This window comes from Molothrus aeneus, chromosome 24, assembly GCF_037042795.1.
Source record: "Molothrus aeneus isolate 106 chromosome 24, BPBGC_Maene_1.0, whole genome shotgun sequence".
Lineage (NCBI taxonomy): Eukaryota > Metazoa > Chordata > Aves > Passeriformes > Icteridae > Molothrus > Molothrus aeneus.
In genome coordinates, this window is record NC_089669.1 from 640,268 (window position 1) to 662,928 (window position 22,661).

Sequence of the window (22,661 nt, forward strand, 5' to 3'; positions counted from 1 at the left end):
CTCCAGGGCAGACAGAGCTTGGGATGGAACCAAACTTGTGCACAGCAGAGGCGCTGTGCAGAGGAAATATCAGAGGAAATATCAGAGGAAATACCTGCAGCAGTCCCACCTGTAAAAGGCCAAGAGGAAACACAGGAGCTGCCTGCTGTCCCTTGGGAGGGGTACATGAAATACAGCACGGGGTATTGGGGGCACCTCAACAAAGCCCCTGAACCCACAGGATGGGAGAGGAACTCCCAGAACAGGGAGCAAACCCAAAGGCTGGAAACGGTAACAAAAACACAGAAACAAAAATGAAAATGTACTAAAATTTAATCATTCATAAAAGCTGTAATTTAATCTGTGACAGTAAAACACAAGAAGCAATATTAGAGTTGGTTTAGTATATTATATATTTTTGCTTTTAAAGCCATAGAAATCAGTTATCCCAGTTTTTTTCCTATAAAAGACCCATTTTTCCAAAGCATTATGCACAAACATTTTTAATTAGAATACAATGGCAGAATGAAAATAATGATATTTCGTAACTTTTAAATATAAAATGAAGTCAATGACTCAAAAAGTTATTTGTTGCAGTGAGTTCAAAGGGAAATTTTGGATAATATATATCTATAGTTATAGATATAAAATATAACAGTGGAACATTTTTAGTGCTTGATGGGGAGAAATTATGATAAAATGGTCAATATGAATTTTAATTAGAGTAGCAATCTCTAACATTTGAAATGCATCCATGCTCCTTGGGATAATCATATGCTAGAGTCAATTATATTTATTTTCACATCTGTTAATTGCTATTGCAAAGGAGGAGGAATATTGGCTTTAATTTCCAAGAGATATACACAGAGCAACTGCTTTTTCCAGGGACTGTGTGCAAACCATTTTTAAGATCTAAATTCTTCCCGCAGGAGATAAAAAACAGGAGAAGCTTCTTCCGATATGTTACTCATTTCCATAAGGTTCTGAAGTTGGGAATGCTGGCACTTTCCATTTAGGCAACAGTTCTTCATTCCTGCAATCTGGAGGGAGAAAACACAAACGAAGATGATGGGGGGACATTTCTTACTCTGCTGGTGCCACCAGTGCCCTCCAGGGCCTGAAAACCAAGGGCCCACAGGCAGCAGAGCAGCTCCTTTTTCCCAGAACTCAGGGCTGTTCCTAGGCCAGAAAGCAGGAGACTGTGGGAGTGCAACTCTCCAAATGCTGGGTTTTATCAGGGCCAGAGCAGTGCCAGCCAAGTGCCAGCCAAGTGCCAGCCTGCTGCCCCTGCCTGATACCAGCAGTGCCCATGGCCAGGGCTGGGCTGGGCTGGACAGCACAGAGCACACAGAGCACAGAACAGAGCAGAACACAGAGCACAGAGCACAGAGCACAGAGCACAGCACAGCTCAGAGCAGAGCACAGAGCACACAGAGCACAGAACAGAGCACAGCACAGAACACAGAGCACAGCTCAGCACACAGTACAGAGCACACAGCACAGCACAGAGCACACAGAGCACAGAACAGAGCAGAACACAGAGCACAGAGCACAGAGCACACAGCACAGCACAGAGCACACAGAGCACAGCACAGCTCAGCTCAATTCAGCTCAGCACACAGCACAGAACACAGAGCACACAGGACAGCACAGAGCACACAGAGCACGGCACAGAACACAGCACAGAGCACAGAGCACACAGCACAGCACAGAGCACACAGAGCACAGCACAGCTCAGCTCAATTCAGCTCAGCACACAGAGCACAGCACAGAGCACACAGCACAGCACAGAGCACACAGAGCACAGCACAGAGCACACAGGACAGTACAGAGAGCAGAGCACAGAGCACAGAGCACACAGCACAGAGTACAGAGCACAGAACAGAGCGCACAGCACAGCACAGAGCACACAGAGCACAGCACAGAGCACAGAGCACAGCTCAGCACACAGTACAGAGCACACAGCACAGCACAGAGCACACAGAGCACAGCACAGCTCAGCTCAGCACAGAGCACAGAACAGAGCACAGAGCACACAGCAGAGAGCACAGAGCACAGCTCAGCTCAATTCAGCTCAGCACAGAGCACAGCACAGAGCACACAGAGCACACAGAGCACAGCACAGAGCACAGAGCACAGCACAGAGCACACAGAGCACAGAACAGAGCACACAGGACAGCACACAGCACAGAACACAGAGCACACAGCACAGCACAGAGCACACAGAGCACAGCACAGCTCAGCTCAATTCAGCTCAGCACACAGAGCACAGAACAGAGCACACAGCACAGCACAGAACACAGAGCACAGCTCAGCACACAGCACAGAGCACACAGCACAGCACAGAGCACACAGAGCACAGCACAGAGCACACAGGACAGTACAGAGAGCAGAGCACAGAGCACAGAGCACACAGCACAGAGTACAGAGCACAGAGCACACAGCAGAGAGCACAGAGCACAGCTCAGCTCAGTTCAGCTCAGCACAGAGCACAGCTCAGCACCCAGTGCCCCTCTCTGCCCCAAATGGGGACATTTCTGTCCCAACCCTGCAGCTGCAGTTCCCTTCCAGAGCATGACAGAACAGCTGTGAGCACACAGAGCTCCCTGCCAAGACACACAGGAAGATTATTTATAGCTGTGTCCAGTCTTGGTGTGCTTTTTGGTTGGGTTTGTTTTGGGTTTTTTTTAATGCTTGTTTCGGTTTGGGTTGTTTTATTTTTTAATTTGTGCCCCACTGAACCCCACGTCCCTACAAAAGCAATTTGTAATTGTCCCCAAATGTCCCAGCATGGGGACAGCAGTGGCAGCAGTAACACCAGCATTTACAGAGGGTAACTAACATCTCTCAGAGGATGAAAAGGGAGCACGAGCGAGCCCTGGGCTCAGCAGAAAGCCCCTGCTCAGTCACAGCCCAGGAGCAGCAGCAGAGGGAAGGGGCTCTGTTGGGAGCTGCTCTGCTCACCTGGCCCAGGTGGGACTCAGGCCCCTCTTACCTGGCTCAGAGCTGCTGCATGATGGGAGTCTAAAGCAGCAGACATGATTTCTTTTTAGGCTTCTTCTTTTCCACTGGTGTTTTTCTATTTATCTGTCTGACCAGGTCATAAAAGATCTGCAAATGAAAAACACAAGCTGAAAACCCCGAGTGACAAAACACAAGCTGTGAGAACTGAGGCAGGCTGGGGAGCTGACAGCTCTTTCCTGGTGGCTGCAGTTGTGTAAATTCAATTAAACTGCTTGAATTTATTACACGTTTCTCTAGCAGCTGCTTATGGAAGAAGAAACCCAAAGCTCCCATCAGTGTGCAGAACATAAGGGAGCTGGAAACTCAGTTTATCCCCACCAAAGCCTTCAGAAGAGCAGGGCAGTGAAATGGCAGCAGTTTCCTTGCTTTGGAGAAGGGGGAGAAAATCGGGATTAACAAAGGGGTTTTTAAAACAGGCAGAAAATGCTCAAGGATCAGCAGGCCAGGGCACCCCCGTGCAGGGAGGGGACAGCCCTGAGCTCCCATTGCCACCAGGGACAGCCCAGGGCGCTCCTGCAGCTCAGGGCTCGGTGAGTGCTGCTGCTGCTGCTGGGAGTTGTTTTCCCAGCAAGACTCAACCCATTTATAGCAAAATGAGCTTTGCAAAAATGCTTGGAGCTGGGTCACAGCATTGAGGAGAAATATTTCAACCTTCAGAGGGCTCCACCCTTGTCCTTGTTTGTTTTTTCCCCTTCCTGGAGTGGCCGACAGCTCACAAATTCTTGTTGATTCCAGAGAAATTCACAAGACGAAGAAACAGTTTCTAACACTGTTTATAACACACTGTAACAACTGAAATTTGACATTTTCCCTTCTCATAAATCAGATTATTTAGGTGCTAGAACTGACTGTGAGCACGGCCATCTGCAACAAGGTTTCAGGAATGCCACCATCCCTAAAAGGAGTCAGCGTGCTGCACGAGCACCTCAGAGGTCCCCAGAAGGTCATCTGGATTAAAAACTTATTATCTGAAAGGTCTGATTCACATGCAGCAAATGCATGTGGGAATTTATCACTCTTTACCTAGATTTTAACAAATTTAGAAACTCCAAAAGTAGTGAGAAAGCAAGAATAAACCCCAAAAGAATGCAAATGCCTGCCCAGCCCAGGAGGCAGCAGGACACACTCCCAGTGCACTGAGCTGCTTCATTCACAGTTCCTCTCTTTGGTTTCCTCAGCCTTTGTGCTTTTCACAGCCAGGAAATATCAGCTGGCAGGGAAGCAGAACACGGAGGTCACAAGGAGAGCAGGAATCACCCCCGGATAAGCACATTCTGCTGTGACCTCCCGGGGCTGCAGAGCCAGCAGGGACAGGCAGGATTCCCCCCGAGGAAGGAGCCCCTGACCACGGGGTGAGGCCTGAGGAGGGGCAGGGGCACCCCAGAGAGTGGGGATGCTCCCAGCCCTGCTGGGCATCTGCTGAGGGCTGAGCTGCATCCCCAGCCCAGACACACAAACAATCCCTGCTGGCAGCAGCCTGGCTCAGCTCTGCTGCTCCTGAGCCCTCAGCAGGGCTAATCCCAGCCCAGAGCTGCAATTCTCAGCTCCTGGGGCTCCTGAGCCCTCAGCAGGGCTAATCCCAGCCCAGAGCTGCAATTCTCAGCTCCTGGGGCTCCTGAGCCCTCAGCCAGGCCAATCCCAGCCCAGAGCTGCAATTCTCAGCTCCTGGGGCTCCTGAGCCCTCAGCAGGGCTAATCCCAGCCCAGAGCTGCAATTCTCAGCTCCTGGGGCTCCTGAGCCCTCAGCAGGGCTAATCCCAGCCCAGAGCTGCAATTCTCAGCTCCTGGGGCTCCTGAGCCCTCCCAGCCCATCCTGAGCCCTCAGCAGGGCCAATCCCAGCCCAGAGCTGCAATTCTCAGCTCCTGGGGCTCCCCTCCCTCCCAGCCCATCCTGCTGGCTGCCAGGGCAGCTGGGCCCAGGCCAAGATCCCGCTGCTCCTGCTTATCCCACAGCCCTGAACGGTCCCAGTTATCAGCTGGAACCAGCCCAGCTCTGCTGCACGGGGTCAGCTCAGCCTTTGTGCCTGCAAGCTTGGCCTCTGGCACAGGCAGATAACTCCAGCACAGAACAAAGCCTGGTGGTGCCTGATGTGGAGCAGAGCTGCCCCAGGCAGCAGCAGGAGCACCCAGAGCACAGGGGGCTCAGTTAAACTCAGGGAACTGCTCAGGTCTGGCTTTGGGCACGGTTTTAGGGAGCTGGGGGCTTGCAGGGGCTGTGATGAGGCACCTGCAGCCAGAAATGCAAATATTCCAAAAGCAACAGCCAGCCCCACACAAGACAAGGAGCACAACGGGGCATCACCCACGCTGGGAATGGCAGCAGTTATTGTGACACAACGTTCTCTCCAGATAAAGTTTATCTCAACTAAAAGTCATCCAGCTCAGGGCCCTCTGCTGCTCATGGCCCTGGGAGAGGCTGTGAAACACCAGCCTGGGGAGTCACCCTGGCTGTGCAGGGGAAAGGGAGCCCATCCCTCCCAAAAGGGAGGCAGACACAGAGTGCCTGGCACACTGCTCAGACACACAGGGCTCAAAGTGCCTCGTTCATGCCGGGAACACAGGGAACAGGAGGTGCTCACCTCATTTACGTTGATTTTCGACTTTGCAGATGATTCTAGAAAGGCACAGTTACACCACTGTCGTGCTAAGTTCTGCCCCTGCTCTTTGCCCACGACTCGCTCTTCCTCCAGGTCACATTTATTGCCAACCAGAATCATGGGAACCTGGAAGGGAGCAACAGGGGAGAAATCCATCAGCAAGGTCATGTGCAGGGAGCTCTGTGTGCTGTGGCTCTCAGGATGAGGGGGGAAATGCAGGGGGGGAATGCAGAATGGGAAATGCAGAATGGGAAATGCAGAATGGGAAATGCAGGGGGGGGAATGCAGAATGGGAAATGCAGAATGGGAAATGCAGAATGGGAAATGCAGAATGGGAAATGCAGGAGGGGAAATGCAGAATGGGAAATGCAGAATGGGAAATGCAGAATGGGAAATGCAGGAGGGGAAATGCAGAATGGGAAATGCAGAATGGGAAATGCAGAATGGGAAATGCAGGAGGGGAAATGCAGAATGGGAAATGCAGAATGGGAAATGCAGAATGGGAAATGCAGGAGGGGAAATGCAGAATGGGAAATGCAGAATGGGAAATGCAGAATGGGAAATGCAGGAGGGGAAATGCAGAATGGGAAATGCAGGGGGGGAAATGCAGAATGGGAAATGCAGGAGGGGAAATGCAGAATGGGAAATGCAGAATGGGAAATGCAGAATGGGAAATGCAGGGGGGGGAATGCAGAATGGAAAATGCAGGGGGGGAAATGCAGGGGGGGGAATGCAGGGGGGGAAATGCAGAATGGGAAATGCAGAATGGGAAATGCAGAATGGGAAATGCAGAATGGGAAATGCAGGGGGGGAAATGCAGAATGGAAAATGCAGGGGGGGAAATGCAGGGGGGGGAATGCAGGGGGGGAAATGCAGAATGGGAAATGCAGAATGGGAAATGCAGGAGGGGAAATGCAGAATGGGAAATGCAGAATGGGAAATGCAGAATGGGAAATGCAGGAGGGGAAATGCAGAATGGGAAATGCAGAATGGGAAATGCAGAATGGGAAATGCAGGGGGGGAAATGCAGAATGGGAAATGCAGAATGGGAAATGCAGGGGGGGAAATGCAGAATGGAAAATGCAGGGGGGGAAATGCAGGGGGGGAAATGCAGGGGGGGAAATGCAGGGGGGGAATGCAGAATGGGAAATGCAGAATGGGAAATGCAGAATGGGAAATGCAGGGGGGGAAATGCAGGGGGGGAAATGCAGAATGGGAAATGCAGAATGGGAAATGCAGAATGGGAAATGCAGGATGAACCCAATAAAAACCAAGGGACAATGATGAAGTGGCTCTGCCCCTCTGCAGGGCCTGGCACAGCTGTGGCCCTCCAGGTGTCCCCAGCAGGTACAGAAGGAGGTGTCCCAGGCCAGCCTGGACAGGACTGGAGCTCCCTGGGGCTCTGGAGCTGTCCCTGCCCAGGGCTGAGCTCTGAGCACCCTCCCAACCCACATCACTCTGGGATTCTGTAACACCCTCAGCAAGGGAAAAACCCCAAATCTCTCCGAGCAGCCCAAGTGCCACTGCCAGGAGCTGCCCCAGGGCCGTCCCCAGCAGAGCCCAGCGCTGGCACACCTGGGCTCTGCCACCTGGGCCAGCTGCAGCTCTGGCTGGGAGCAGGGCAGCGCCAGGAGTGCCCCAGCCCAGCAGCATCTCCTGCTTCCTCACACCCAGGGGAAGCAGAAAACCCCAAGAGCTGCTGCTAGGGGAGTGCCCCCGTTTAATTTCCTCCAACACATTCTGTGAGCAGAAACAGAGTCCTGTCCAGCTGGAAAATAAATCACTACCCCATTCATTTGGTGATTTACAACACACTGTGTGGTTTTAATCTGCTTCAGTGTTAATATTTGTGGTCTCTTCCTGACACAACTACACTCAAGATTAATTTTTCTCCTTAAAACTCCCAGCCATACCCATTAGAGAATGCTCATATTTTTATTTTTGAGACATAAATTTTCCTTATCACATCAGGAACCTGAAGCCACAGTACAGTTGAAGCAAATGCAAATAAAGCTCATTTGAAATCAGATCTCGGGCTCTATCAGCTTAGATAGAGTGGTAAATATCCTGTTCTTTAGAGTTTTCTAGACAGTTAAGAGAAAATTTCTCATACTGAAACATGAAAATGTGTTATGAACATGTTCAGCAAAAAAGCAAAGTGTATGAAGATGTGAAATAATAGGGCAAAAAGTGATACTGAGATGAGTAAGCAGTACAGGTTTGAAGACATGAAACTGTGTAAGATTATTGCAGAAGATATTATTGGTTTATCCAAAAATGGAGTTTGGTGAGCAACTACCTTTGATCATTTACTGTTAGGTGTAGGAGATTGGAATTTAAACTCTTCCAGATACAGATAATGTAATGATTGATATACTGGGACTTTGGACATGTTCTGGTGTGAAAGACAGAAAGGAGAACATTTCCTAACTCAGGAAAATGCAGCTTAAATGTTCAAAAGGTTCTCAAACTTGAGAGACACCATCCCCAGTGTCTGCTGGGGATGAACCTGCCCAGCTCAGGGCACAAATTCCCCTGCGAGCACAGCCAAGCCCAGCTCAGGGTCCTGCAGCGGGGATTTACCCCACAGTAATGCCTGCCCAAGGAAAAGCAGTTTGGCACCAAGGAAAAGCAGTTTGGCACCAAGGAAAAGCAGTTTGGCACCAAGAGAAGCTCAGCTGGTTAAAGCAAGGAGGGCCCAGGGCCACTGCAGCCAGGGAACAGCACAGGACCACGATCCAGGGGACAGAGCCACCCTCACCTGAGCCTGGCCCGTCTTCTGTCACACCCCAAACTCCCCACAGCTCATCTGCCCTTCAGTTAAAAAGGGCTCCAAACACCCAAAACAACCCAAGGCTCTGTCAGGCCCCTGATGGTTTCGTTCCTGGCACTGTGGGACCTCCTTGGGGGACAGATTTGAACTTTCCCCTTCCCACATCTGTCCCAGCCCTCCCAGTCTCCAGTGCCAGGCAGAGCTACTGGGAACATCCTTACCACGACTGGCCCTAACTCTGAGGGAAATAAAGCACAGCTAAAGCACAGAGAAAGAAGAAAATGCCAATCCTGGAAAGGAGTTTAAAGGAGGAGAAGTGAAGTAATGCTGCTTTCAATCAACTCCCAGCATTTCAGAAGACTGTGGCTTCCAGGACATGGGAAAATCTGATTTTGTGATGTCCCTTGGCAGGTGCTGTGCCTCAAACAACAGCACTGAAAGCTACAAGGCCCTGAAAACTCACTGAACACTCCCCGAGGAGATCCCCTGAAAGAGGCTTTGTATGTAAACACCCAGGCTGTGGTGCTTTGAGAGCAAAGCTCCTTAAGCACTTGCAGAGAGGAACCCAGGCATGTTCTACTCACATCCTCAGTGTCCTTCACCCGGAGGATCTGTTCCCGCAGGTCCTGGAGGTCGTTGAACGTGGACTGTGCTGTGATAGAATAAACTAGTGCAAACCCCTGCCCATTCTTCATGTACAGGTCCCTCATGGCTGTGAATTGCTCCTGCAAGCAAACGTTTTTTACAGTAATTAGCTGGAGAATGCAGCTAATGAACAGTTCCACAGGAATACTCCTATTGTACTGGAGACAAGAACGCAGTGCCACAGATGGATTTACATATTTACCCCTCACAGAAACCCACTGGAGCATGGAAATTGAATAAAAGCATTAACACTCTCTTTCCCTTTGGTTTGGTGTTTTGGGGTTTTTTTCCCTTAATAAAGGGCTTCTTGGAAAAATGGGGAAAAGATGAAGAGCAGCAATAAAAGCATCTCTGCATGGTTTTACTGACTGAAATGCCAGAGCAGGCTGGACAGTGCCAGCTCAGAGCCCCAGCAGGGCCAGGACCTTTACCAGGCCCATCCAGCAACGATTCCTGCCCCTGCTGCTGAGGCTTTGCAGGGCTTTCTCAATAAAACCAAGTTCCAGGGAGCACCAGGAGCCTGGGGAGTGCTGCCAGCCCCCAGGGCTGCTGTGCTGGGGCAGGGCCGTGCCAGCTGCAGGACAGCAGGGCAGTGCCAGCGGCAGGGCCGTGCCAGCTGCAGGGCTGTGCCAGGGAGGCGCCAGGGCAGCCCTGCTGGGGAGCAGCCCCTGGGCTGGCACTGCTGCAGCCTGTGTCCTTGTGGCCCCTGGCAAATTCGTGTTTGAAACCCTCCCAGAGCAGAATGCTGATCTGGGGATGGCACAGGAGGCACCAGCCCCTGTGTGCCAGCACTGGGGAGAGCTCACCAGGCCCTGGCACCCACCTCACTGCTGAGGTTATCTAACAAAATCCTTCATTGAAATGACTGCAGCTGATTGACTGCCTTGCCTGGGCAGGATTACAGCAATGAGATCAAGAAATGGCACTTACTGTCCCTGCTGTGTCGAGGATCTCCAGCATACACTGCTGACAGTCTACCTCCACTTGCTGGGGAAAAGGAACAAAAGCTCAGAATCAATGGTCTGCAGTGGGACAGGCAAGAGAAATCTCAGCTCTGGCTGCACCTCTGCACAAAGGGCTCTCAGCAAAGAGCACCTGCATCCCCAGGGCCGAGCAGCTCTGCTCTTAGAGGATTAACCATGCCCCCAGCCAGGCATCTGGGTCAGCTCACATGCTCCAGGACTCCCTTCATTAGCAAGGCTTAAATGAGCAGCTCACTGTAAACATCTCAACTTAAGTGAGATTGGAAATATCTCGACTTAATCCACTCTTACAAATCAAAGCACCTTAAAACTTGAATTTTTCTTTGCTGCCCGGAGAGAAGGGAGTAAGGAAGAGAAGAAAATGCAAAATATTTCAGGACCCTCAGAGTGATATTTTGCAAATCTTCCACTCTCTGAGAAATGTCTTGGATCTAAAGAGGGTAATTCCAGGAAAGTCAAGTAAATTTAACAGCAGAACTCACAGCACAATTTAATTGAATTATCTCAGCCACAAATGTCACAAGTTTTTAGTGTATGTTTTGGTGCCTTTAATGTGCTGACACTTCTGCTAATCCGTGGAACAATGGCTCACTTGACACCCATCCAGGGAAGAAAGCAGCTCTGTGCCTGGGTTATGTAACAGCCCAGGGACCCTGCAAGGACTTCTGCCCAGCAGCTCCACCCTGCACCCAAAGCAGCCCCAGGAATTCCCTCTGTGGGACTTGGAAGAAATAAAACTGATGGTGCTTTACCTTTCTGTATGAATCTTCTATTGTTGGGTCATATTTTTCAACAAAAATTCCCTGAACGAACTGTACAGTCTGGGGAGGAAGGGAAGAAAGAAATCCCAAGTGAGCTGAACACAGCCAGAAACATTCACCAAGAGCACTTCAGGAAAAAGTAACAACAGTGAATCTGCTTTTAAATTCAATAGTGAGGACCAGAGAAAAAGACATAACATTTCTATTTTGAAAATAAAATTGCCCTGAGTGTGACAATCTGGCTGACGTGAGACACTCTTGATCTCTGGTGGACTTCATCTATTACAGGTGAAAAGAAAGGCCAAGAGAGAAACTGCAAATCTGGGGGTGTTTTGGGGTTCTGTGTAGATCCAAGGCCTTTAGAAGTTTCCCTCTGTTTGGGTGGTGCAGCCCAGCTTCAGTTTCCAGTTCTCTGCAAGGCTCTGCACCACTGGGCACCCTTGTGAGCTGCGTCACCCTCTGCCACTCCAGGAGAGTTTCAGCCTCAGAAATGGGATGAAAGTGCTGTACAGGAAACAAAAGTTGCTGAACAACTGTGGCCTTGTAGCTGTGAAGGTTTTCTGCTACTCCATCAGAGTCACCAGAGGCAGCAGCAGCACTGGGCTGGCACAGCAGAGTTAAACCAAGGAGGAGCTGCAGTGGAACAGCCCCAGTTTGTCCTCTGCACCCGGGGCTGGACATGAACACCAGGCTCTTTGTTGCACAGGTCACTTTGTGCACTTGGAAGAATGAAATTTAAAGTGACCCCCATATGATTTTAAATCCCACCTTGTAACCTCTCCTCGCTAATGCTTGTAAATAAGTACACAGACTGTGTGAAAGCTAAATATTATCCACTCCTAGCTGCTAACTGGCAATTACTGTGTGCTGCTATAAAAACAATGGATCATGAATTACCAAATTCATGCATATGAATTACCAAATATGCTGACTTAGCAGCCAGCCTGTCAAAAAGAATTTAACTTTTGTTTACCAGACTATTTGAGTATTTGCATTTCAGCTGATCAAAAGGTCAGGGATGGTGCTGACTCAGACTTCACATCACAGAGAAGGAAATTCAAGCATGTCAGATGCTGAGTAATTTTTATTTACAGCATACTACTAAGTGCCCCACTCCACCTAGTGAGTCTTCCAGTGTTACATAAGAAAATAAAGATAATCAGGGAAGTGCTGGTGGCAAAAGTAATACAGATTGCTGACATTGCTGTGGAGGAACAGAGCTTGTAAAAAAATTACACCTTGTAAACACCTTGTAGTGATTAGGATGGGATTGCTGGAAGAGTGCATCAAATTTGATGTACAACTGAGTAATGGCTCCTCCTGTTCACTGGGATTCTGCAGGTGATTTACCAGGATCGTTACCTGGCTGTGGCAGCAGAATAAACAATGAGGCAGGACATGAAAGCTGCTCAGCCATTATCATGCCTGTGACAAGGAACACTGCAGTTCCTTGTTGTAGATAACTCTCACTTGACCAGTTCTTTGCCTCTCTGCTGGAGAGAGCTGCTGGACTGGTGAGTGATAAATGGGTGACAGGAGTCTCTCTCACAGCGTTCACTATCAGCTCTGCTGTGGAAAGCTCTCCTTGGGAACAGGACAAGCACTCCAGGAGAGCAAAGTGCTGCTCCTCCCTCTCTGCAGGGGCTGTGGATGCTCCTCAGGGCTGCTGCTCTGAGCCAGCTGCTGACTCAGGATGGAAAACCCAGAGCCCTGGAGGTGTGCAGGGCTGAACCCCAGCTCTGGGATTGATCCTGTGATTGATTCCAGCCAGATTTCCCCTGCTGTGCCCCTGCCCTTGGGCCTGCAACGCTCACAGATACTCAGCTCTGCACAGCACAGCACCCGTGCAGGAAGCAGACATGACACACTAATTAGCAGCAATTAATCACCTCTCCTGAGCCAGGGCACAGCTCCCCAGCACTGGCACAGTGGCTAGTGAGTCCTGGCACATCACAGAAGTGACCCAAGCTGCCCAGAGCAGCAGTGCCCCGGTGTGCAGGGAGCCAGGCAGCTGCAGGGCTGGGTAGGGCTCAGGGCTGGCCCCAGACTCACCAGAGCAGACTTGCCCACACCTCCTGAACCAAGGACCACCAGCTTGTACTCACGCATGGTGTGGGCTGTTCAGAGAGCAGCGACCTGAGGGCAGAGAAAAGGCAGAGTTAGAGCACAGAGCTGGGGGCTCCTGAGAGTGAGAATGCCTTCACTGCCCTTACTGCCAGCTTGGGTTTCATTTTCCTGAACACTCAGCTTGAGAAGGCCACTCTGAGAGCCCCAGGTCAGGGGAAATGGCCACAGCTGGGTCCTGCAGTGCTCAGAGAGGAAGAGGATGGAAAGGCCAGGGGACAAACACAGAGGCTGTGCCGGGCACCACGAGCTGCCACTGCCCGTCCTCTGCTTCCTCAGCATTTCATGGCACCAACCAGAGCACGGGACAGGAAAATTAGAACAGAAAGAAGCAAGTCAAGAGGTTTCCTTCTCCCCTCCACCCCCAGCAGGGAGGGATTTAGGTCAGTGTTTTCTCTCTGGAAAAGGTCAGGCCCAGCAGACGGCTGCCAAGGCAGAGCTCTCTGCTCGCCCAGCACAGACTCTGCCTTTTTATGGAAATCTTGCAACTCCCTCAAGTCACTCTGCAGCAGCAGCAAACTTCTCGTGCTCCTCGAGATTCCCTGACAAATAAGGCAAATGACAAAGGCAGTGATAAACAGTGGCCAGAGTGTTTACAGAGCAGGCAGGCTGGGCTGTCCCTGCAGCAAACAATGAGCTCAGCGCCGAGCCCCTTCCGCAGGGCCGCGCTTCCTTCCCAAGTAAGGCTGCACACACACACCAGGCTGCAAACCAACCCTGCCACGGGACTATGGGCTCCCAGATACAGCCTTGGGGAAGGAAAACGTCCTCCAAGGGCTTTGGTAGAGAAATGCACCCGGAGCCTGTGAAGAACAGGGGGTGTATTCTGTGTTTCCAGCTCTGCGACGTGCACGCCTCCCTGCCAACCTGGGTCTGGAGTTGATGCGACCACTGAATCGGGGCAGGGTCTCTTCTGCCACTTGGACTCCCAAGGGGAAGATGTAAAACAGAGTCCAGAGGAGCCCCATGCGCTGCCGCTCACCCATCACCAGTCTGAGCTGAACTGGGACCAACAGGAGCTGGGGAGCTCCCCAGCTATCGCGCTCAGCCCTCACCCCCAGCCCGTCCCACGGGCTGAGTGTCACCCGGTACAAAAACCAAAAACTCAAACATCCCACGGGCAGCCGGAGAGGGACACAGGTTTCTGTGATCAGTTTAGCACAACTTCAAACTGGTTTTAAGGCAGAATACCAGAAGTAAAGGGCTTGCCTGTGCTGAGGCTCTGCGTTCACACAGCCGAGGGAAGCTGCCCTTCCCTCCTCCAAGCCCTGGGCAGGGAGCAGGGCTCAAGCAATCCATGCAGCCCCTCGTTTCAGGCACCTGGAGGAGGTTTCTCTCCAACTCTTGAAGCCCATGTGAGCTGCAGTTGCCTAACTGCAAGTTGTGAAATCAACTCAAACTGAAAGGGGTTTTCCAGAAACTGCCCAAAGGCAGAGCAGGCATGGCTGTGCACTCCAGGACACTGACAACAGCTCTGGCTGAATTCTGGGAACTGTAAGCTCTTCTGCTCGACCATTTCCCTGAGAAGTGACATTCACTTCCTTTCTTTCTAAAATCGTGATTTTGAATGGGAAGGAGAGGGGAATTCCAATTAACAATTTGTTTCCTCTTGATAATCCCTAAAAATTAAAAGCTGATGCATTTTTTATAAAGCATAAATGCAACTTATTGATCCAGTTTGTCTTCATCTCCCACAGTCTGTTCCACTAAAGAAAACCCAGAAAGCAATCATGCTAAGGGTTAAATTTAGCTGTGAACTATTTCACTTCTTATTTATAGTAGAAAATACTTGTGGGAAAGTTTAAGCTGGGAGCAGTACAAGACTAACTTCTCATTTCTTCTCTACAGAATTTGCTGATTTTTTTTTTTCAGGTGCAACAGGAAACCAAGATCCTGAAAGGCACGAGCCTTATTACTGTAAACCCCACATGCCTTAATTATCTTGTAGCTCTTTCACAAGTATGTTAATGTTATCTGTTTATACAACATGAATAGAGTGCTCAAGAAATTACTATGCTGCATCCCAGCCAACTTTTCATTTGGCAACTGCTGAAGCCCACCTAAATACAGGCAGACACAGCAGCATTCATTTCCATCCAGAGCTCTCTGTAGCAGTCACATGCTGTGAAGGAACAGCTCCATTTCCAAGTGGAATTGAACTATGGCTGTTAAGTGTTCTTTAGAGTCAGGAGAAGGGTATGATCACTAAAGAGCGTAGAAAAAATTAACTGTAAATGTTGTGAAACTGGTCTCATCAGTTCAGAATGCCGTGGTGCAGGAATAAAGCAAAAGCTGAGTGTGTCTCCTTGCTCCCTCTGCCAGGCACAGCCCCTGAGCCCCAGCAGGACAAGAGGGGCACAGAGCACGAGTGCCACCCCAGCACTGCCCTGGGCTGCAGCCCCTCTGCCCCTCCATCACTCTCCAAACCACCTGCAGGGCAACAAATCACAGGGTTCTGCATCTATCATCACCAAAAAACTCTGCTCCTCCAGCATCAGACACCTGACCCCTCAGAATCCAGCTGTGCTCTGCATTCTTCAACGGGAGCTTCTCTGCTGCTGCCACCAGCAGTACCCAGGCAGAGACAGAAATGGACTCTGACCCCTCAGAGCAGCAGCCCCAGCTGCTCACAGAACAGCCAAGGGCTGTGCCCTGGAGCAGACAGAGAGGTGAAAAGCTGCAGGGTATTTGTGTCAGCAGCCAGAGGCAGTGCAGGCACAGCATCCCTGAGGAGGACCAGGAGAGGCGATGCAGACACAGCTGGAGCTGCAGCAGCCAGGGCTGGCCCAGGCAGGAAGGAGCAAACTCAGAGGGTATTTCCCAAGCACGGAAGGAGCAGAGCTGGGGGAGGCCCTGGGGACGAGGGCTGAGGCCCCTCAGGACACAAACCTGGTGCAAAAGCAGTGGGCTGCTTCTGTTTCTAGAGTTTCAGCAGCTCATCAAGAAGGTCACAATTTGGGCAGTGGGGAGAGAGAAGCGTGAAGCAAAATGAGCAAACACAGCACTGAAAGAGCGAGTGCAAGAACTTCACTGATCAATTACTCACTCCAATGTTCACAGAAATTTCATTTAAAATATGATGAGAACACTAAAAAACTCTTACCTTGGCATAAAAGATCTCTCATCAGTGTTAGCAGCTCTACTGAAGGTTCTTCCAGGCTCCCCACAAGGAACTGAAAAAAAGAAGAATTTCAAAAAGAGTTAATAGTTTTTCAAGTGTCAGCATTTGTGAAGCATCTCTGTAGTGCTTAAGCCAAAGCACCCAGCTCCTGGGGACTTCTCCTCCCTAGAACACTCCAAGACTTCACTTACACCAGACAAACTCAAACTAACCGTGTTTGAGGTTGCATCAAGTTCTGCAACACCTACAAAGCGCAATTATTTTAGGGGATCCAGCAGGTTTGTGGCAGGAGCAGGATGAGCTTTAAGGTGCCTTCCAGCCCAAGGCATTCTGTGATTGTGGGGCAGTCCTGGACTCCCAGCAGCACCATCCCCTGCCCCAGGAACCCGCTGGCTCCTTGTCCAAGAGTTTGAGAAGCTCCAACGTTTCCAGTCCCCCAGTCTTTGCTCAGTAGCCCTGAGCAGCAGCAGAGCTGATATGCAGTGATCACAGCACTGGCTACACCTGCTGCTCCAACAGGGACAGTCCTGGCTTTCAGAGCTTCAGCACTTCATCCTTTCTTCTCAAGAGATTAAAAAAAAGAATCAATTGCTCCTCTGGAACCATAGGAAGTTGAAATGAAAACCTAGTACCCTGGTTTTCTGAAAATATCCCTTTTTAGCAGCTCTGGAATCACCTTGGAGTCACAGAAATCAAAATTGTCTTGTAAGAGATAACAGAAGCTCCCATAATCCTTGTCAAATATTTTTCCAGGTATAAGAGAAAGTGAGTCTAGAGGGCAGGGTTGGATGGGATATGGGGAAGAAATCCTTCCCTGGCAGGGTGGGCAGAGCAGCTGGGGCTGCCCCTGGGTCCCTGGCAGTGCCCAAGGCCAGGAGCAGCCTGGGCACAGTGGAAGAGTCCCTGCCATGGCAGGGGGGCACTGCAGGGCTCTGAGCTCCCTTCCACCCCCAGCCATTCTGGGATTTTCTCTGCAGCGCTGCCAGTGGCAGCTCCAGCACTGATGGCTCAGCGGCCCCTGCACCCAAAGAGCACAGCCTGAGTTTAAATGAGGTGAGAGAAAAGAAACGGAAAGAAGCGAGGCACAGAAAGGAGCAGCACAGAAACCACAGCACCAGCTCCTAGAGACAGTGTGAGATGGCATCTGGAGGTGCAGCTCCTGCAGCCCAGCACTGAGGGGCTCTGCTCCCTGCTCGTCCCCAGGAAGGTGCACGGGGATAGAGGAAGAGGCAGCAAGGGCCACTCACCTGGCTGTGAGGAGGAAAAAAGGAACAACTCCGTGCTCGCTCATCACTCACACCCCCCTGCCTCTGACTCTCAGCAGGACTGCAGAACATTGAACATATCCAGGGGAAGAGTGGGGTCAGCCCCGTGCCCATCTGGAGAGAAGCACGGATGTGCTGGGCTGCAGCACCTCCCTGGAGGCTGGCAGTGCCACCCCTGTGGCCGTGCCCTTCCCACCTCCGGATGAGAGGCAGATTCCTGGGCTGCTGCAGCCACGTGTCCTGGCTATTTTTATCCTGGCAGTTCAATGCTAAATCGTGGCTACTATAAACAAACCTGTTTCATTCTCAACTTGGAAACGTTCTCCGTGCCAGTTTTCTTCAGTTACTATAAACTAGGCCATGGAAAGTGGTGGATTTTCTTTTTTTACAAGTGTCAATTAAACATTGCTCAACAGTCTACCAAAACCCCTCCATTACTCAGAGCCATGTTGGCAAAACAAACCCAAACCCAGCACTTGTGCAAGGGGAAGATTTACAGCGATCAAAGCCACACTTGAACTGACAGATTCCCTCCAGAGTTAAAAAAAAAGAGTCCAAACAAACAGAGAGAGAGAATGATGCAGCAGCAAAGGCTGGAAACACCAGGCCAAGGATCCCCCCTTGAACCAGCCCAGCCACCGTTCCTGGCTGTGCCCAAGGTCAGCTCCACTCAGCACCGGCTCCCTCGCTTGTTCTACACCGTGTCCAGAGGTGTTAAATCACTCAGTGAAGTCTGAAGCACAGGAGACACTTCCCTAATGCTCACCAAAGCTGTCATCAATTACACAATGGCTCCAGAGCCGTGCAGGGAACAGGGAGTGCACCCCAAAGGATAAAGGGGGCTTGGCTGGAAATCCCACAGCTCAGGAACAGGGAGTGCACCCCAAAGGATAAAGGGGGCTTGGCTGGAAATCCCACAGCTCAGGAACAGGGAGTGCACCCCAAAGGGGGCTTGGCTGGAAATCCCACAGCTCAGGAACAGGGAGTGCACCCCAAAGGGGGCTTGGCTGGAAATCCCACAGCCTGGGAACAGGGAGTGCACCCCAAAGGATAAAGGGGGCTTGGCTGGAAATCCCACAGCTCAGGAACAGGGAGTGCACCCCAAAGGGGGCTTGGCTGGAAATCCCACACTCCTTAGCAGATACCAGCCCTGAACAGCAGCAAGGCAAACACTGCCAGAGATTATTACCCTGCTAGTTAGCAAGGAGTCTGTTTAATTAATACAAATCACTGCCATGGGCTCACTTGTTCACAAAACGAGCCCCTTCTCCAAGGCAGTCAAATTCCCAGGCTTCAGGGCACAGGGAAAACTTCCTCCACCTTTCCTGAGGCCGCCAACACCAGAAAAATGAGAGGGAAGAGAAAAACAAAAGACTAAAAGACCAGACTAAGCAGAAAGCAGGACTTCAATGTGACTTCAAAAGCACAGTTTGACAAACTTCCGCTCCCAGACGCTGCATTATTTTCTTGCTCATTATCACTGCGGTCTCTGACACCAAAGCAAGTGTGTTTTAGGCATTAACATTACATAAGAGGCAACATTTTATAATTTGTGCCAAAAATCTCAGCCTCAGTTTTGTAATTTTAACACCAAAATCATTATCATTTCCACTGCCTGCTTTCAGCATCACATCAAATACCAATCAAGGTAACTAATGTGTAATTAGCTATGCACAAGCTTGCTGTGGGATGAGTCATGACCCCATTGAGGTGCATTCCTGATACTGGAACATACAGGCTGTCCCTTGTCCAAATCATCAGTAATCCAAGTGCAAATGTATTTTCCTTTCGTTTTTCAGGTAACAAATAACCCCAAAAAGACACAGCAAGAAGCAAACACAGAAAACAAAGCTGGTGACAAGGCAAATAAGCAAACAGGTACGTGAGAGCACGGGAGAACGGCACTGGCCAGAGGCGTTATCTGAAGAGCTCCATCAGAAAAGGCGAGAGCAGCCCTCAAATCTTGCATCCATTCCCAAAACTCCCGGCCCAGGTGTGTGCAGCTCAGAGCCACATCCCAGTCATCCCCTTCTGCAGCACTCCACATCCTCCTGGAGCCTGGGAGGGCCATAAAGGCCTGGGCAGAGAGTAAAGTCCTCCAGCAGCAGAGCCCTGTGCTGGAGCTTCCAGCAAATTAACTGCAGCCCACACAAACACGGCCTGAGACAAACTCCTTGGAGAACAGCAATAATTCTGCCATTGGAAATAGTCATTTTGTGCACAAACACTCTGGGATTGATCCTCCTCAGCCTGTAATCTTTTGTGCAATCGGCTTCATGCTGAACCTGCAATTTCAAATAACATAATGTTAACTTCTATGGAGGTGGCTGCCTAATTATTCACTGGAAATTGCTCTGCTATAGAAGCTCTCCAGGCAAGGAACAAGGGCTCTGGGCAGCTAAAGCCTGCCATGCTGAAACGGCTAATTTATTTTTTGTCCTATTGCTCTGCACTTGCACAAAGTTGCTAGGGACATGTGCCAGCCAGACAAAGGCAGGGGAAAGGAAGCCAGCAGCACAACTCGGAGCCCAACACACTCTGCATCCCCAAATTAGAACAAAGCCCTACGTCAGGGGCTGGAGCTGGCAGCTCCCCTCCAGCCAGACTGCAGCACTCTGCACATTAATGCCAACGAGAGCTGCAGGCAGGACACAGCCCTGAGCACACCCAGGCAAACACCCTCTGCTCAATTCCCAGTATCTGGAAGGGTTTGAGAGCAGGGAGGGCAGGGAGGGCAGGGACTGGGAGGGCACAGCTCCTCCCAAGCAGCACCATGGCCACATTCACCATTTCTCCTTTTCCATGCAGCCCCATTGGAGCAGTTCAGCAAAGGAGTTCTCCACAGCGGTTTTTTTTGGAAGAAAAAATGAAAAAACCACTTTCTTTCCCCCTTCCTCATCAGCCAAAGACATAAACATTAAAGGGCAAATCTGCCATTAGACACAGCAGCCGCTCAGGGCACTTCCTCCTTTTGCTGCCTATCACATCCACAACTTGCCACCGATTTTTAAACCCTGTAAAGTTTTTCATTCCTCTCCACTTCCTTTAGTGGAAAAAATATCCTGACCTTTTATAAAACAGATTAAATTCCAGACAGACCTGAGGAGGCTCAGTCGTAGCAAAGACCAACTCCATTCTACTTGGAAGGAATAATTTGTTGTGCTGATAGTAGCTTGGCAACATTCGCCACTATTCTTCCTGGTTTATATAATTAAGAGTAAATAAGTGACATGAGGTAGATAGATTGCCACTGAAAGTTCAGCTTGCACTTTAATTATTTCATTTCTGCAGTAGTAGTGACGAGACACTGGCCATGAAGCCCAGTCTGAGCTTACTTGGTCTCCAGCATAAAAAATGTAATGGAGACAAGAAGCTTCCAGGCCACTAAGGGTTCTTTGAAACCTCTCAGTGAAGTTGGAGAGGTTCAAACTGCTCTTCCCATGTATTTCAAGCTGACATTGGGCAGGTTAAGATCGGCTATTGGGAAGAAAATCTTTACTCCAAGGGCAGTGAGGCCCTGGCATGGAGCAGCTGTGGCTGCCTTGGAGCCCTGGCAGTGCCCAGGGCCAGGCTGGAGCACTGGAGAGGGGACGGGGTCCCTGCCCAGGCACTGGATGGGCTCTAAGGTCCTTCCAACCCAAACCATGCCATGATTCTACGACTTCCACCCAGCAGTGATAAATCCTAGGACTAACACCAAGCCTCTAAACATGGGGCACACCCCAGCTCTTCAGGGCTAACTCACAAATCCCCAAAAATGCTGAGATTCTTTAAATCTGCCTGGCACAGCTACAATAATCTGTGTTTGTACGCTGGATGTGAGCGTGCAGCCCGTTCTAAAGGTCAGCTCTGCATGTGCAGCCCAGAGATTTTCACTTGCCACGAGCAACCAGCCCCCCCCATTCCCACGCACCCGCCGCTCATTAAACGCCTCTTTTAACAACAATTTCCAGAATGAAAAGCCCCACTGACCATATGGCCACTTATTAATACTACATTTGTTTATCAGTTTAAATAAACCCCCTGCAGCAATGAGTATCCGTGTAATGAGGACTTAAACACAGCTCACAAGGGAAGTTCTGGCACTGCCAAGTGGGACTGCACCTCCTCAATGCTTTTCAGGGCAGATTTCAAGGCTCGATAGGAACCTGAATGGCAGTGAGTGCACAGAATTAACTGCAAATAGAGGGGAAAGTAACAGTTTCATTACGTTTCGTAAAGAAATTAAGTTATTTAATGTGCTGCTTAATCCTCCAGTATTTAGCTCAGCCCCTTAATGCTGCTTCCTGGAACCCTGGGCCAGAGTGGGGGTGGAAACTGAATTTTCTTCTACAGCGAAAATGAAACTTTCTTCTGTGTGAAGGTTTTAACTTAAGGAATATTCAAACAGTTATTAACACTTCAGTGCCACAGCAAGAGCTTCAAGACCAGAGGGGTTCTAACCAAACCACTGCCAGGCCTGGCCTCTGCACCAGGGCTTCTCTGAAGTTTCTTAATCCTCCTGAACCTGCTTAAAAGGGCAAAACTCCTTTGACAATTCATCCTGGAATTTCCTTTATGGTGAAAAAAAAGGTGACATTAAAGGAAACAGCTCTGATAGTTGAATCAGTTTTATAGGAGCCATTTCAGTATTTATAGGTCAAGCTTGATTACAACCAAAACAGACAATTATAGAGCTGCCTTTAACCAGCAGCAAGGCCAGGCTGGGGCAGCAGAGGGGCTGCCTCTGACTCACACACGGCACCCTGAGCAGCAGCCAGTGCTTCCCTGCACCGCACCAACACCACTCAAACAGCAGCCAGAGGAGCCTCATTTTAGGATGTGCCTTTGAAATGACAAAGTGTAGGGCAAAAGGGAAAAAAAAAAATGCTCTCTCCCACATGAGTATTTGAATGTGTCAAACACACAGCCTGGGGACAGGAGGTTCTGCACTCGGCAGGACCTGGGCACGCAGCTCCCTTCATCTGAGTGCAAATTGCCATCTCCACGAGTTCTGCGCCTTCCTCGCGGTGAGGACACTTTCCACCAGAGTTAAAACTTCCACTCATCTCTTTTCTGGAGTAAGTCTGCAAACAGAGCATCAGCCCAACCCATGCCCTCAGCACCGTGCTACCACCATGATTTTCAAAAGTTCCTAAATCTGTTTCAACTTCCACCCATGGAGATGCAGGGGATGTGAACCTGGCATGAAAAGGACAAGGGGAGGTACAGCAAGAAAAGGACAAGGGGAGGTACAGCAAGAAAAGGACAAGGGGAGATACAGCCTGAAAAGGACAAGGGGAGATACAGCATGAAAAGGACAAGGGGAGTTACAGCCTGAAAAGGACAAGGGGAGATACAGCATGAAAAGGACAAGGGGAGTTACAGCAAGAAAAGGACAAGGGGAGGTA

At 50.2% G+C, this 22,661-nt stretch overlaps 1 protein-coding gene across 1 annotated transcript in view; it reads right to left on the minus strand.

The window, feature by feature from the left end:
• Positions 1 to 294: 294 nt before the first annotated feature.
• RAP1A (RAP1A, member of RAS oncogene family) overlaps positions 295 to 22,661 on the minus strand; it is a 29,532-nt gene continuing 7,165 nt past the window's right edge. The window contains exons 2-9 of the mRNA XM_066565279.1: positions 15,989 to 16,058; positions 12,814 to 12,897; positions 10,753 to 10,821; positions 9,948 to 10,004; positions 8,957 to 9,097; positions 5,582 to 5,725; positions 2,975 to 3,090; positions 295 to 1,019 (exon numbers count right to left, since the gene is read on the minus strand). Coding sequence (XP_066421376.1) covers positions 3,004 to 3,090; positions 5,582 to 5,725; positions 8,957 to 9,097; positions 9,948 to 10,004; positions 10,753 to 10,821; positions 12,814 to 12,870 — 555 coding nt within the window. The 5' untranslated portion in view covers positions 12,871 to 12,897; positions 15,989 to 16,058 and the 3' untranslated portion in view covers positions 295 to 1,019; positions 2,975 to 3,003. The remainder of the gene's footprint in view (positions 1,020 to 2,974; positions 3,091 to 5,581; positions 5,726 to 8,956; positions 9,098 to 9,947; positions 10,005 to 10,752; positions 10,822 to 12,813; positions 12,898 to 15,988; positions 16,059 to 22,661) is intronic.